The sequence below is a fragment of the Populus euphratica genome, unplaced genomic scaffold (assembly GCF_000495115.2).
Source record: "Populus euphratica unplaced genomic scaffold, PopEup_1.0 scaffold2823.1, whole genome shotgun sequence".
Taxonomy (NCBI): Eukaryota; Viridiplantae; Streptophyta; class Magnoliopsida; order Malpighiales; family Salicaceae; genus Populus; species Populus euphratica.
In genome coordinates this window covers 422-17,939 of record NW_011502653.1, presented here as the reverse complement: position 1 = coordinate 17,939, position 17,518 = coordinate 422, and the positions used below count along the sequence as shown (strand labels likewise).

General features: G+C 31.7%; 2 protein-coding genes across 2 annotated transcripts; both read left to right on the top strand.

The window, feature by feature from the left end:
* Window positions 1-8,918: 8,918 nt before the first annotated feature.
* On the top strand, window positions 8,919-11,191 carry LOC105119363 (flavonoid 3'-monooxygenase-like). The gene is made up of 2 exons (XM_011017492.1): window positions 8,919-9,896; window positions 10,408-11,191. Exons 1-2 carry the CDS (start codon window positions 8,991-8,993, stop codon window positions 11,032-11,034), a joined length of 1,533 nt encoding a protein of 510 aa, XP_011015794.1. The 5' UTR covers window positions 8,919-8,990; the 3' UTR covers window positions 11,035-11,191.
* A 1,695-nt stretch (window positions 11,192-12,886) lies between these two features.
* LOC105119362 (putative pectinesterase/pectinesterase inhibitor 45) lies at window positions 12,887-15,110 on the top strand. Its single transcript, XM_011017490.1, is given in 3 exon segments — window positions 12,887-13,818; window positions 13,984-14,144; window positions 14,422-15,110. Coding segments are annotated over 3 exon segments (1,782 nt in total).
* The last annotated feature ends 2,408 nt before the right edge of the window (window positions 15,111-17,518 follow it).

The following is a 17,518-nucleotide window of genomic DNA, read 5'->3' as shown; positions in this document are numbered from 1 at the left end:
GATAAACAAACTCTATGGAATTTGCAAAATGCACTTTTAAGTACTAATCAGGACCTCTATGGAATTGTTCCACTGTAACATAACAGAGGTTCTTTAACGAAAACCCATGTTTTGAAAATGATTAGCTATATTAAGAAATATGGTCAATTGGGTTTTGTCATGGACCATGAGTTAAGTGATGACTTAGTCTTGTAATCATTACCCCCAAAGCTTTTCATAATTCATTATGAATTATCATATGAGCAAGTTGAATACTTCATTGCTATAATTGTTTAATGTGCTTAAGATTGCTAAAGAGGCCTTTAAGAAAGAAAATGACCTAAGTTTTCTATTTCAATCTTCTAGAATATCTAAGAAGAATGGTAAGAAGAATAAAGATGTTATCTCTAAAGTAAGCAAACCTACTAGGGGTATCAATAAAGATAATGACTTGTCATCATTATGGCAATGAAGGATATTGGAGGAGGAATTTACAAAGAATACCTTACAACCATGAAGCCAAAGAAGCTTAATAAAACTTCTACTTCAAGAACATAGAAAAGTATAAGTCTAGTTAAAGGTAAAGTGGACTTACAACTTAATAATGAAACAATAGTTGTTATATTAGCTATAAGAACTAGTTATTTTCTTTTGCCTAATAGGCCAATACTAGAACTTTATAATTGTTATTTTGTTATAGTATTTTAAGGTATTGTTTCCATTTTATTTAGTATTAAATGGATATAATTTTTTTTTTTGAGAACCTTTTTATAATAATGATGTTTATGGATTTGGTAATTATATGAATGGTTTGTATATAGCCGAATTTAAAATGCCTAAATTTGATACAAAGTGCAATAAATTTGAAATACATATTTAAATAAGTATTAAGAAATTCCAAACTAATCAGGGTGATTAATATTTAACCAAATATTTCAAGGATTATCTAAAAGAGAATGAGACTCTCTACACCTCTTAGAACACTACATCTAGATGAAATATATTCTCAAGGCTAAAACATTATATATTTAACCTTAACCTCAATAAATTGAGATGGAATATTAATGTAACGATTAAACAATGATAATAACAAATGTCAAGGTTAGAGGTTCCACTAATGGTATATCAAACAAGTATAGTATAAACTCTTATTATTGAATTGGAAACCACACACAAAGGAGGTTCCAATCAGATTATATATTGTTAACATGATTACATTAGTCATCTTATTCAATTAATGCTAATACTTGTAAATCTCGTCAAGCATTCATGATTATAACTTATGTTAACAACAAATCAAGTTCCTTTCATAGCTCAGGTGTCGGTTATACCATACATTATGGGCTATGAAAGTGCCAAGCATTTGTTGTACCAAGTGTTATACAACATAAATCAAGATTAGTCATTTAACAAGCAAAGTATTAAAGAGTGAACAAGATAGCAAATATAAAACATGTTAGTATCAAACATTAAAGTCCATATTAAGTTTACATTATACTTATTCTTACACCATTAGTGTAACCTTTTCACCTTGACATAATTAACTTAGCTAGACATAATGAAAGAAAGCAAAATAGATAAACAAAATAAGAACATAAAAGTTAACTAAGTAAAGGAAAGGAAATGAAAGGCATAAACTTAATATTAATGAAAACAAAGCATAAAAAATACAAAGAGAGAAAGGAAGAGCATGATCTTGATCTGGAAATCAAGATGCCTAAATGCATGGCAAATGCCTCCTTTTATAGGCCAAAAATGGGAACTATTGATTTGATGACTAATTGATAAGTGGGTGACCAACTTTTGACTTGGTGACAATCCTTATCTTCTCTTGTCTGCCCAAAACGTCATTGATAACGTCAAAACTGGAGCCAGTTGCAAACATGAAAGTTGTAGGCAATTGTCTCAGCTTTCTTGTGTAAAAACTTCAGCTCATTTGGACTTCTAGAACTCCAGATATGGCCAAAATACCGAACAGTGCTCGGGCTGGAAGACAGATTCGGGCTTCTTTGTTGTTGCTACAATTTGGACTTGATAATGGCCTTTTTAGATCTTGGGCTCCATATGAAAGTTGTAGGCCTATGTCTTACCTTTCCATCCATATAAATTTGACCTAAATCTGAGATATATAGCTCCAGATATGACCCATTTACCGAACAGTGTTCCGGTTTGGATTGCACCGACATCTCTTTTCTAAGTTTGGCCATCTCTTTATCCTTGCAATTTAAGTTCTTCAAGTCATCAATCAATCCTTTCATTTATGTGATAGGCCTGCATTTAAAATGAATATTTACCATAAATTAAAGGTATCTTATATTATTAGATATATTATTATAAAACATGCTTTAGTTAAGGAGTTATTGATACTTCAAGTGCAAAATGATGATATAAAACCATGACAAAAATGCACTTTTAACTACTAATCAAATATAAAATCTCTATAAATTTCGTAGGACATGTCATGCATTAATGAGATAAAAACCTCTTATATAAGTTATGAATGACATATTGCACATAATTGATGAGCTTACCAATTATTTGGAAGTAATATATGATATTTATTCCAAAAAATGACTTAAAGCTATGTATTTCATGTACAAACCAAGTTTGGAACTTGGTTGATCCAGTTGAAGAGATAAAAACCCTATAGATCTAAGTGAGTCTTTAAGAAAAAGACTAACATGAAATGTAATATACAAATGTACTATGAAAACCTTAAAGAGTAGGCATATCCATTTTTTATGCAAATTTGATTTCATTAAAATATAAATAAACCTTGTATTTACAAAAGATTAGTGAGAATTATGTGGTTTTTCTAAATATTATATATGAATGACATATTTAGAAATGACATATCTTTTTTTAAATCAATAAAGTTTTAGTTGTTTAAGAATTTCTTTATAAAAAAATTAGGAGAATCAATCTATATATTGGATATAAAAATCTATAGAGATAAATCTAGAAGGTTGCTTAAATCATCTCAATCCATTCATATCAACTAGATGTTAAAATGACTTAGTGACATGACTAAAAGATTGATGTCTTCTCCCAAGTGCAGGAATGTCGAAGTAATAAATAACCCGGCAAGATCGAGATCGAACCACAAAGAGGTTAACTGGAGGTTAATTGTACAAATTATAAACGACAATAGTAACAACAACAACAACAACAATAATAGTAGTAGTAGGAGGAGGAGGAGGAGTAGTAGTAAAGACTAGGAGGAGGAGGAGGAGGAGTAGTAGTAAAGAAAAAGAAGAGGAAGAGGAAAACGTTGATGAGAACTTTGAGATGAAAGATTAACATAAAGATTAAACAATGATAACAATAAATGTCAAGGTTAGAGGATCCACTAATGGTATGTCAAATAAGTATAGTATAAACTCTTATTATTCAATTGGAAATCGCACACAAATGAGATTCCAATCAGATTATAAATTGTTAACATAATCACATTAATTATCTTATTCAATTAATGCTAGTACTTATAAATCTCATCAGACATTCATGATTATAACTTATGTTAACAACAAATCAAGTTCCTTTCATAGCTCAGGTATCGGTTATACCATACAGTATGAGTTATGAGAGTGTCAAGCATTTGTTGTATAAAGTGTTATACAACATAAATCTAGATTAGTTATTTAACAATCAAAGTATTAAAGAGTGAACAAGATAACAAATAGAAAACATGTTAGTATCAAATATTAAAACCCATATTGAGTTTACATTATACTTATTCTTACACCATTTGTGTAACCTTTTTACTTTGACATAATAAACTTAGCTAAACATAATGAAAAAAAACTAAATTAACAAGATAAGAACATAAATAAGAAAAAAATTAACTAAGGAAAGAAAATGAAAGACATAAACTTGATATTAATAAAAGTAAAACATAAACAATACAAAGGATACAAAGAGAGAAGTCAAGAGTATGATCTTGATCTGGAAACCAAGATACCTAGATATATGGAAAATGCCTCCTTTTATAGGCTAAAATTAGAAACTATTAAATTGATTACTAATTAATGAGTGGGTGACCAACACTTGACTTAGTGACAATTCTTATCTTCTCTTGACTATCCAAAACGTCATTAATAATGTTGTAATTGAAACTACTATGAAAGTTGTAGGAAAGTTTCTCAACTTTCTAAAAAAAAAAGTGAAGGTTATTTGGACTTCTATAACTCTAGATATGGGCCAAACACTAAATAGTGCGCAAACTATAGGATAGATCGATATGGGCCAAACACTAAATAGTGCGCAAGCTATAGGATAGATCTGGACTTCTTTGTTATTGCTATAATTTGAACTTGGAAATGGCCTTTTTATCTTGAATTAATATATGGATATTTATTAAGGGGAAAATTGTTATTTTGCCAATTTATAATGATTTTCAGATTTTCTATAAATAGTAAGTCATGCCTCTTATTTTTAAGAGATGTGGTTATTTGTTAGACAGAAAAACTATGTAAATCACACACATAATAAAGAGCTAACACTGTAGATATAACAATCCCTCTCTCCAAAATAGAGATTTAAAATATTTCTCATGGGTAGTTCATGTGAATTATCGTTGGAGGTCGGACAATTGAAAATCTTATGATTTACGACAACCTATTAAGGAATTATTGAAAGTCAAAGATCAAATCTTCATGAAATAAATCCCTAAACAACTCTAGATCTATCTAATAAGATCCTAGGGACTCTTGAATAATTTTGTTTCATAGTTTCCACTAAGTGTATGAATTCGGGAACCCAACATCTCTTGTACTTTAGTTTATGAGAACACTTCCTTTCATAAATGAAATAATATAATATGTATCAATCTCTATAGTTTTAATAAATATATTCTATTTAACAGAGTATTGACTAAGAGTAGTTTAGGAACAATACTTTGATGCAATAAGATTCTCATAATTATAATAATATTATAATTTTATTTGCAAAGCATTTTTGCCATATAAACTTTATTTTTACTTTAGATTCTTAAATCAAATTTTAGATTCATTATCTAATATTATATAAATATTAAAAATAAATTAAACTTTTATTAATACTATCAAAAAATCGATAAATACAAAAGAAAATACCTAGAGAATATTTCCATCAATAAATTTCTAATGGTTTTACCAATAAAAATATTCCCTCGATATTCATCGAGGGAATTATAGTAGAAAATAATTTAAAATAAAGAAAAAAAATGATGACGTGTCATTTTTACCAATGGAATAAAATCATTAATAAACTATGAACACTATTCATCATGTCAATTACAAAGGGAATCATTGATGAAATTTTCTAGTAGTATTTTACAGAGAGCTCTAAAACTATTCAATTCTCAATTGCACTCTTAATTAGTTTTCTTTACAAACAAAATCACTAATGAATTGAAAAGTCATCGGTGTTATTTGGCGGTTTTCTAAAAAAATTAGCTTAAATTAAAATTTTAAATTAAATATTATAGATAGAATAATTGACGAATTGAAAAGTCATCGGTGTTGTGATATTTGATGGTTTCTAAATTTTTTTATTAAATTAAAATTTTAAATTAAATATTATAAATAAAATCACTAACAAGATAATTAAAAATATTAATATTTAATTAGCTATCGGTAAAACACCTCAATAGAAAGTCTAGAATCCTTAATTTCACAACATAATTTCCTTTTTTCTTCTTTTCTCAACTCCTTCTCTTCTCCTCTGTGCATAGGTATGTCCTCAATTCCTTCTCTTCTCTTTCATGCTTAGGTATGTCTCTTTCTCTTTTTTTTTTTTTTTTCAGTTTTTTTAATTAATATACTTAACGGTTTTTTTCTCTTTTTAGCTTCACTTGCAACTACATTAAGGTAAAAAAAATCCCTTTTTTCATGTTTTTTCATTATATTTGTTTTTTATTTTATTTTTAATTTTTTTGTTTCTAGTAATTGTATGAATATTGTTGTAGGATTTTTTTGTTTTCTATAGGAGATCATTTTTTAGTTGATTTATTTATAAAATTTTTAATTATTTTTGCAAATTTGTTTGAGTTGATTTTCTTCTTCTTTTTTTCCAAGCATTTTGACTATTATAAAGTGTTGATTAATATTAATATAATTATTTTTATAGTTTTGTAAAACATATATATATTTTTAAATATTTTTAAATAATTACTAACAGAATTATATATATTTTTAAATAATTACTGACAGAATTACATACAGTATTTTTCCAAAGAAATTACCGACGAAATGAAGTAGATAATTTTTTTTACTTGCCTTTTCTATCGGTAAATCCATTGGTTATAATATTTTTTTATTACCAATGAACTTACAGACAAAAAATTACTGATAAAAGATTCATTAAAAGAGCATTTTCATTAATGATTCTGTTTATAAATTAATTACTAACAAAATGATAGTGCAAATACTAACAAAAAATTCCGTTAGTAAACTAAAGATTGTGGTAGTATAATAATAAATATATATTTGTATGAATATAATAATATAATGTATAACTAACCAATTGGTTACAAAACCTGTTAAATTATCAGAAACAATGTTTATCAAACTATATTATTTCATGAAAAAAAAAATATTTATGTTTTTTTACCAATAATTTTTTCAAATTGTGCTATTTTTTTTTTAAATCCCACCTTTAGCCCTTTAAATTTCTAGAATCTATACCAAGTGCCTTTATTGTTTAAGGAAAAGAATGAAAGAAATCAAACGAATTTCCTACTAGAAGCCAAATTGTTGGTTGGTGAGTCCATTTGAGTTTTGTAATGTTATTAGGCCTTGCTCTACATTTCCTGTCGTCGCCTGCTAGGTTCATCCTTCACGTCGACATGCAGGGTCCTGATTTGCGTATGTAATCGATGCAGTTCCAGCAGAAGTTACGCTGGCAGCACTAGAAATTTGTCCAGGTCTCCAGCTGCAATTTCAGTCCATGTCTTCTTGAAAAAAGAAGAAGTTATATCTATATCGATTTATAAAGATATTATATATTTACAAGTGTGATCGATTCTGTACAAATGTGTTTAGATTTAGACAATATTTCCCACCAAGAATATGTGTTTATCTTATTAGATTCATACAGGAATCATCATCATATTCGAAGTGTACATTTGATGCTGTCCTCTAATGTATGTGTGTTTTCAATTAAAAGAACATCAAATTATCATTTTTTGTGATTTTAAAATCTCAATAACAAATCATACAAAAAAATAATTGAATTTACGTCTTTTAATTTCAATGGTACATTGAAAATCACTTTCCACCAATATGCAATTGGATTGAACATTTGGAGCAAATCTGTTTCTTCCATGCCCACCCACCCAACCACACATGTCAGACTGAACCTCTCTCCCTGTTATTCTTTCCTTCTTTACTGCTAGTTGAGTTTCTAATAAGTTTATGAAGTGTTGTAAGATTTCACATGGGCATACATAAGAAAGTAGCAAATAAAATTATTAAGATTCTTATGAAGACTAAATTGGTAAGAACATGCATAAAAGTCAACGAAAAAGATGGGTCGGAAGAATTACGTGCTTAAATTACACTGATTTTGGAGTTCCTTCTTCGATGGGGTTACTTCCTTTGCTTGTGCTTGCAAAATACGATTAGATGGTGATCCAATTTACTTGTTTGCTACCTCCCTCGAAGCCTCTAGCATTGGCTTGGAAGGAGGTAAATCATATATGTCTCCGTCAACATTGAATGCTGTTGAAGGTTAGATGCGCAGAGGAGTGTCCATTTTTTTTTACTAGCATGGCGGATGCTGACTTCTTGTTGAGCCTCCCTGGTGGAGACAAGTCGCTGCGCGTGCTTTTTCGACCTTCGGTTACCCTTGTGATTCATGGGAAACCTTTTCCTTTCTTGAAGACTTCTTATTTATTTTGCAAGTAAAAACTATCTCACAATAATTTTATCATGACACACATATTTTTAAACCTATTTTTCTTAATAAAAACACACTAAGGTTCCATCCAATCGTGTTTTTAAAATGTTTTAGCTTCAAATCAATTTTTTATATATAATTTTAGATTATTTTAATGAATTAATATAAAAAATTATTATTTTAATATACTTTTAAATAAAAAATTATTTAAAAAACATTCAAAACATTATCAAATAAAGAAAACGATGAGTTTTTCTGTCATATAAAACTCTTGCGAGTGCGGCCACGAGTGGGGTTGTTGAATCAGATTAGTATGCCCTTTTCAATCAAATCCGACTGCAAAAATGGTGACGGACAGTGTCAGATACATACATACAGACAGACACACAGACACACACTCCCATATATTTCCATGAACAAAGTGAAACTACTCCCAGCGGCATGTCCGTACTGAAAACCGAAGTACAGATTAAAATCAGTAGATGTTGAAGCATCACTACCAGAATACAAATAAAAATATACCCAAGTTCGCACAGTTGATGATATGAATTTGTAACTTTTTGCATCCACTCATTATCTGCTGAATTTTTTTCCCATTCATCTCAAATCTAATGATAATTTTGTCCCGTAGAGCAGAATTTCGGCAGTTTTTATGTGTTTTTTTTTTTTAATAACTGAAGTTTGAACTCCAAATTTCTTGATTATGTAAAAGCAAATGCATATCATAAGAAGTTAGAAGTAATTGTATATCATAAAATGTTCTCATTGCTACTTAAACATGCTTAGAAAATGATTGTACACTTGATAGTTCGAGTATCTCAAAACAATAATAGTTAATATTCTTGTAAATTAAATTAACCGGTATAAGATGCTCTAACACCTTGAACAAGAAGTAAATCATACTAAAAATTTGGGTTTTTTCTTGGTCTGAAACACTCTAAATAGCAAAATGTTTTCATTTTTTAAGCTAAACAAGAAAAAGGAACTAGAAAATAATTAGTTGTCGTGTCTCAGTTGTAAGGACCCCCCATTCCCAGTTGTAAGTGCAAAACTTGTCTATAAAACCATGCAAAATCCGCACCAAATTTCCAGCAACACTGCGATCTACTGCAACCACGAGTTTCATCTCGCCAATGGATGCTTTCTCGTTGATTGTTCTCGTAGTAGCATGGCTTTTTGCCCTTCTTTACCTCCCAAAATTTTTTAAATCCTGGCTTAACCCATTGAAACTTCCGCCAGGTCCTAAACCATGGCCAATTATTGGCAACTTCAACCTTCTGGGTCCTCTCCCTCACCAATCTCTTCACCAATTGTCTCTCAAGTATGGAAAAACTATGCAGCTCTATTTTGGGTCCTATCCAGTTATAGTTACCTCATCGCTGGACATGGCAAAGCAAATTTTGAAGACTTACGATCACATGTTTGCTAGCAGACCTCAAACTGCTGCTGGCAAGTACACAACTTATGAGTATTCCGATCTTGCTTGGGCACCCTATGGACCTTACTGGCGCCAAGGTCGTAAAATTTACCTCACTGAGCTGTTTAGTGCTAAAAGACTGGAGTCCTATGAGTATATGCGAGTGGAGGAGATGCGTGAATTTACAAGACGACTATATCGCAACTGTGGTAAGTCTATTGAGCTTAAAGATTATCTCTCTCATTACACTCTTAGCATTATTAGCAGGATTGTGTTGGGCAAGAAGTACTTCAGTGCATCAGAATCCGAAAAAGAAATAGTTACCCTTGAGGAATTTCAGGAAATGCTAGATGAGTTGTTCTTGCTTAATGGTGTGTTGAACATTGGGGACTGGATCCCGTGGCTAGATTTCTTGGACTTGCAGGGGTATGTGAAGAGAATGAAAAAGCTCAAGGTAAGATTTGATAAGTTTCATGACCATGTCATTGATGAACACAACGTTAGGAGAAAAACAACCAAAAACTGGCAGCCGAAAGACATGGTGGATCTGCTCTTGCAGCTTGCTGATGACCCCGAGCTTGAAGTTAAGTTAACTAGAGACAACATCAAGGGGTTGACACAGGTAATTTCATATTTTTTTAATTAACTCTTTCAACTATTTTCTATTTTTTCCTTTCCATTTTCCTTCATAGATCACTTTATTTCCCTTTTTTTTCCCTAAACAGAAAGGACTTCACTTTGTCATCCGAACAGCCAAAGTAGAATATAGATTGTGATGATACATACATATTACTCTCTCAGTCTCGTTATTAGTACGTAAGCTTCTGAGTTTGGAGGAAAAAACATTAGAAAGAACAAATATATTATTAATGATTTTTGTTAATTCATTTTGTTCAATATTATAGATTTTTGTAAATTTAAAAATAGTAAAAGATAATAAGAAAAGGCGAGTAAAAGTAGGCGTAGTCAATCACTAGTTCTGGTCAGTGGAGAGGGGCGAGACGGATGCCTTGGCTATTTTGTTTCATTATTTTACTCAAAGTTCAAGAGTTGTTGCATTTGGATCTCAGACATGCTTCCCCTTTAGTCCCCATTGGCTTAAAATATTTACTGTTTTTCATTTTGATGACTAGGACCTGATTGCTGGAGGAACAGATACCGCTGCTACAATGGGGGATTGGTCAATGTCAGAACTCTTGAAAAAGCCCCAGTTATTCAAAAGGGTAACCGACGAGCTGGACAGAGTTGTTGGAAGAGAAAGATGGGTGGAAGAGAAAGACATCCCTCAACTTCCATACATAGAAGCAATAATGAAAGAGGCGATGAGGATGCATCCATCTGCTGTTATGCTTGCACCCCATTTGGCCCTTCAAGATAGCAAAGTTGGTGGCTATGACATCCCTAAAGGAACTAGAATCTTCATTAACACATGGAGTATGGGTAGAGACCCTGATCTGTGGGAAGATCCTGAAGATTTCAGGCCAGAAAGGTTCTTCGGTAAAGGAATTGATATTAAAGGACATAACTTTGAGTTGTTGCCGTTTGGTTCTGGGAGAAGAATGTGCCCTGGCTATCCCCTCGGGACAAAGATGATTCTTGTCAGCCTAGCTAACATGTTGCACGGATTTACTTGGGAATTGCCTCCTGGAATAAAACCAGAAGATGTGAAACGAGATGAAGTTTTTGGATTGGCAACACAGAGAAAGTACCCAACTGTTGCAGTGGCAAAGCCTCGACTCCCACTTCATCTTTATAATTAGCATGTAATATTGTAAACATGTTTTGCTCTTGTAATGGGCTGCGACCGTAGTTTTTCATCTACAAATGCACTCTGTATCGAAGTGGCACTGTTTGTGAGGTAATGCTGCAAGACTTTACTTCAATAAAATATTCATCAATGTTATGGAACTTGTTAATGTATTATGAAGGGAAGCGTGTCTCAAGCTAATTGCAGGTCTGTTGACGCACAAAGTTTAGAAAAACCCCACCTCAATCGATTTGTCGCATCAATATTTCGACAGGATATTTCCAAGAATACTGCTTTCTTGTCCTTTTTCTGAGAAGGGGCTATCATCCAGGCAGCAGTCCTCGTAAGGACACTATCCTAGTTGAAGTTAATTATATCTTGGTCAAAAAAAATAAAAGACCCGACAAAGGTGATAATAACGAAAGAAGAGAGAAACGTAGAAGAGAGAAAATATTTAGCAATCATGTAAAAGAATGAGTACATGACATACAATTGTTGATATTATATCATATAATTATGTATTTGACACTATAAATTTATTTTTAAAAAATATTTTTAATATTTTTTTACATACATGAATTAGAATGATGATGATATGAATTAATTTTATAAAATTATTATTGTTGTACTGATTATGTGATTATCATTCACAAATTATATTACATAAAGACTAATATTATATTATATGAAAGAAACTATATCAAACAAATGGTTTATAACTGTCATGTTTAGTTTTTACTTAATTATGATATATGGTGGGATTAATTTTTTTAGAAAGAAAATTAATCCTTTCTTTATCTATAACAATACGATGACGCAAATAATTAAAAAGGGTTTAAAAGAAAAACAAGATTTTCTTCATCTATTCATTCATACCCGATATTTCAATCTCTAAAGGGATTTACTATAAATCCAAATATATTTTCTTTTAAGGCTTTTTTTTAGATATTTATTCTAAATATTTAAATCATGAATTCTAAGATCATATGTATTATAATCTAATATAATTGTTAGTTATATAATTACTAGCACCATCACCACCTCTATGGACATACACTGACATAATTTTCTTAATGAGTTAATTAGCGATTCCTTAAAGATGAAATCGATCTTCAATCATTGTTTTATTAAATAACATAAGCTTTGTATGCACCTAATTTGAGGAATTTTATAGAAGTTACTGAAGCAATTCCTTAAAGATCTTTACTATAATGTTATTACCAAGTATAACTTATTTATTATCTAGTTTAGATATGATTGTGTATTAATTTATTATTAGCATATAATCTTAACGAATTGTTGAGAGAAAGGATACACAGGATTATCTTTCCTTGCTGTAAGTTTTTCCCTTTACACACACACGCATGTCCAGTATAGCAGGTAAAAATATAAAATAAAAGGATAACAAGGCCATGATCCATGCACGAGTGGGAGACAACATATTTAAGGGCGAAACTATTGGATGCTATGTTAGATACTGAAATTATCATTTCCTTGCAATTTGCAAATCAAGAAAGACAGAGACATGGCATGGAAGTGCAAATACAATATGGCAGTGTTGGCAAATTTGAAGGCCGCAGAATTCGCGGGAACTGCGGTTATGAGGGACAAATTCTCTTTCAACTATTTTTGTAAAACCCTTAGGTAACCAAGTTTCGAATAGATTACCTTAAAACTCTCCTGATCAGATCCCTTCTGTCGTTTACTTGACAATAATCTGTAATTTCATAACCAACGATGTTGTTGCAACATTAAGAAAAAGAATAGCAGAAAACACATTCTCCATCTTTCGCATCTCTTCTTCTCTCTGCCTTGGCTGAATTCTAAGGCAGAGAGATCTCTGCCTCAAAAATATTGTTGTCAAAATGGTTTTCCAAGATTTTGATCTTCTATCCGAGAGAAGAAGATCAGAAAGGCAACAAAAACTTCGAAAGAAAATTGCCATTGCAGCAGTTTCAGGTATTGCTTTCTTTGTTATAGTTGGTGCTGGAGTTTTCGCCCTTGTCTCTAGTCACAAGAGCAGCCCAGGTAACAATGGAGGATCAGCTGTGCCTCAGCCTGAAGAATCCGCAAAACCGATATCACGTGTCACCAGGGTTATCAAAACGGTATGTAATGCTACCACTTACCAGGAGACATGCCAAAAAACCCTCGAGAAGGAAGTGGAAAAGGACCCTTCTTCGGCTCAACCCAAAAATCTTCTCAAGATAGCAATCAAAGCAGCCGACGAAGAGATAAAAAAGGTTTTAAAGAAAGCCTCATCCTTCAAATTCGACGACCCACGGGAGAAAGCTGCATTTGAAGATTGTCTAGAACTCGTTGAGAATGCTAAAGAAGAATTGAAAGACTCTGTTGCCCATGTTGGTGATGATCTGGGAAAGCTTGTTAAAAATGCCCCGGACTTGAACAATTGGCTGAGTGCGGTCATGTCTTACCAACAAACTTGCATTGATGGATTCCCTGAAGGAAAATTGAAATCTGACATGGAAAAGACATTTAAGGCATCCAAGGAGTTCACCAGCAATTCCCTTGCGATGGTTTCATCATTAACTTCATTCATGAAAAATTTTCCCTTTCCAGGAGCACTTAACCGTCGGCTTCTGGCAAAGGAAGACAATTCACCCGCATTGAACAAGGATGACCTTCCTGGATGGATGAGTAATGAGGATCGCAGAATATTGAAGGGTGCTAGTAAAGACAAGCCAAAACCAAATGTTACTGTGGCAAAAGATGGTAGTGGTGACTTCAAAACAATTTCCGAAGCATTGGCGGCCATGCCAGCAAAATATCAAGGACGGTATGCAATTTTTACGACATCGGTATATGAAACTATTACGTTAATTGATGATAATTCATCTTTTGAAAAATATCTTAAACTACCATTTCGGTTAATGCTTTATGCTCTTAGCCAACATCTTTATTTTGGGTGAAAAATGGCTTATATTTTCTCATGGTAATGCAGGTATGTTATCTTTGTTAAACAGGGAATTTACGATGAGACCGTGACAGTAACAAAGAAGATGGCGAACATCACTATCTACGGTGATGGATCACAAAAGACCATTGTGACAGGGAACAAAAATTTTGCTGACGGAGTTCAAACTTTCAGAACTGCAACTTTTGGTATATTGATCACTTCGACAATCTGACCCTAACAACTACATTATGCAAATCTTTTGTTCATCGGAATGATGTCTGAATAGCATTGCTACCAGATTATCTGGCTAAATATACAATTTGAATTCATCAAAGTAGAAAAAAATTACTACTTAGATTCATTCTTCTTATCAGCAGCCTAAATGACATAAAAAACTGGAACCAAATTTTGCAGCCTTAGAAGTTGCATTCCAAGTTCCTTTCTCCTAGTCCAGGATTTTAACATGGAATATACGTTCTGCAGCGGTGTGAGGAGATGGATTTTTGTGCAAAACTATGGGATTCAGAAACACAGCAGGTCCAGAGAAACATCAGGCTGTGGCTATCAGAGTCCAAGCTGATCGTGCAATATTCCTGAACTGTCGTTTTGAAGGATACCAAGATACCTTGTATGCACAAACACACCGCCAATTCTACAGAAGCTGTGTCATTACCGGCACTGTTGATTTCATCTTTGGAGATGCAGCTGCCATCTTCCAAAACTGCCTTATTACTGTCCGGAAACCATTGGAAAACCAACAAAATCTCATTACGGCCCAGGGTAGGGTTGACGGACATGAAACTACAGGAATTGTTCTTCAAAATTGTCGCATCGAGCCAGACAAGGACTTGGTTCCTGTGAAGACCAAGATCAGGAGTTACCTTGGAAGGCCCTGGAAAGAATTTTCAAGAACTATTATCATGGAATCAACAATTGGTGATTTTATTCACCCTGATGGATGGCTACCATGGCAAGGAGAGTTTGGACTCAAAACTCTGTATTATGCAGAGTACAACAATAAAGGAGCTGGTGCAAAGACAACTGCAAGGATCAAGTGGCCTGGCTATCATATCATTAATAATGAAGAGGCCATGAAATTGACTGCTGAGCCTTTCTATCAAGGGGATTGGATTAGTGCTACCGGCTCTCCTATTCACCTTGGCTTGTTTTAACTGAGGAGCGGTCAGAACTGAAGATTTGATGTGGAGAAGAATGTTGCTATGTCATTCTTTTGTTTTTGTCATCTCTTTCCCTCAATCTCTTGAATTATATAACAGAATTTGATGGCGTATGTATAACACATATAAAAGAGATGTCACTTAGCTTATTATTTCTCTACTAATCAACTTCAACTTGAGAGGAGAACTCAACCTTATCCGACAAGCACAAATATATGTGATGATTGCATTTTCCATCTCCATGTGATGTTTTAAATTTGATATTTTCTCCGTAAGTGATATCTGATTAGTATTTAAAAATATATTTTTATCAAGATTTATATCATTATTTTGCACTTAAAGTATCAATAACTTCTTAACTGAAACATGTTTTATAATAACAAGTATGATACTATAAGATACCTTTAGTTTATGATAAATATTTATCTTAAATGCAAGTCTATCACATAAATCAAAGGATTGATTAATGAGTTCAACTACTGAAATTGAGAAGATAAAAAAAAGGTGAAGCTTAGAAAAGAGATACTAATTTAGTCCAAACTAAAACATTGTTCAGTCATTGAGTCATATCCAGAGTTATAAATCTTAAATATCAATTTGGTTTAAATGGCTAGAAAGCTAAAACATAGGCCTAAAACATTCATGGGAATTCAAAACTCAATTCTGCTATTTGGAAGTCCAAATCTTAGAAATAATAGAGAAGTCAGAATCTGTCTTGCAGCCTAGACACTGTTCAATATTCAGCCCATATCTTGAGTTCTAGAAGTTCAAATGCACTGATTTTTTTATTGAAATGTTGAAAATATTTCCTAGAACTTTCATGAGAAAAGTTTGTTTAAATTCTGACATTAACAATAACATTTTATTCAAACAAGAAAATAATGATTGTCACTAAGTCAAGATATGGCCACCCACCCAACAATTAGTCATCAAATCAATAGTTTTAAATTTTAGCCTATAAAAGGAGGCATTTTCCATGCATTTAGGCATCTTGATTTTCAAATCAAGATCATGTTTTTTCCCTCTTTCTTGTTGTAATGCTTAAGTTTTACTTATACTAATCTCTTGTTTATGCTTTTCATTTCCTTTCCTTTCCTTTACTTAGTTAACTTATATCTTATTTATATTCTTATCTTGTTTATCTATGTTTCTCTTTTTCATTATGTTTAGCTAAGTTTATCATGTTAAGGTGAAAACGTTACACTAATATTGTAAGAATATGTATAGTATAAACTCAATATGGACCTTAATGTTTGATACTAACATGTTTTGTATTTGTTATCTTGTTCACTTTTAATACTTTGCTTGTTAAATGATTAATTTAGATTTATGTTATATAACACTTGATACAACAAATACTTGACACTTTCATAGCTCAACCATATGGTATAACCCACACTTGTGCTAAGAAAAAAATTTGATTTGTTGTTAAAATAAGTTATAATCATGAACACTTGTTAAAATAGATTGATTTGTTGTTACAAGTATTAGCATTATTCGAATAAGATAACTAATGTAATCATGTTAATAATTTATAATCTGATTGTAACCTTCCTTATATGTTGTTTCCAGTTGAGTAATAAAAAGATTTTATACTATACTTGTTTGAAATACCATTAGTGAATCCTCTAACCTTAACAATTATTTTATCCTTGTTTAATCCTTTCATTAATCTTATATCTCAAAGTTGTCATCCTCATCATCATCATCATTATTATTATACAGTTAACCTCCCTATGGTTTGACTCTAATTTTATGGGGCTATTTATTATTTCAACATTTCTATACTTGGAAAAAAAACATCAATCTTTTGGTTGTGTCATGTTTTTAGCGTCGTTGTTGGGAAGGTAAATTATTATAGGAATTATAATGTTTATTTTATTTTCTCTTCTCACTTTTATTTTATCTAATTGTTGTTTCTTTTTTATTTTCTTCCATTTTATTCTCTTCCTATACGTACATGAGAGTTTGATCACGTATATTAAGTGGTAGACTTTATTGGGTATCCTTCATAATGTGAATAATGAGAATAATCATGTTAGAACACTTAGAGACCACATGAATCCCATAAGAACAAGTGTACCCTTATATATAGTTTTCCCTCCTGATACATCTCATTTTAATTTTAACCTAGACATTATTCAACTTCTACCTTCTTTTCATGGCTTAGAATTAGAAAATTCATACTTACATTTAAGGGATTTTAAGGAGATCTGTAACACTTACAATAATTTAAATTGTAGCATAAACACCATTAGATTAAAGCTTTTTTCTTTTTATTAAGATATAAATCTAAAACATGACTATAAAATTTCAAACCACGATTCATTTGTGCTTGGGATGAAATACAACCATAGTTTTTGAAGAAGTTTTTCCATTCTCAAAGAACATACTATTTTAAA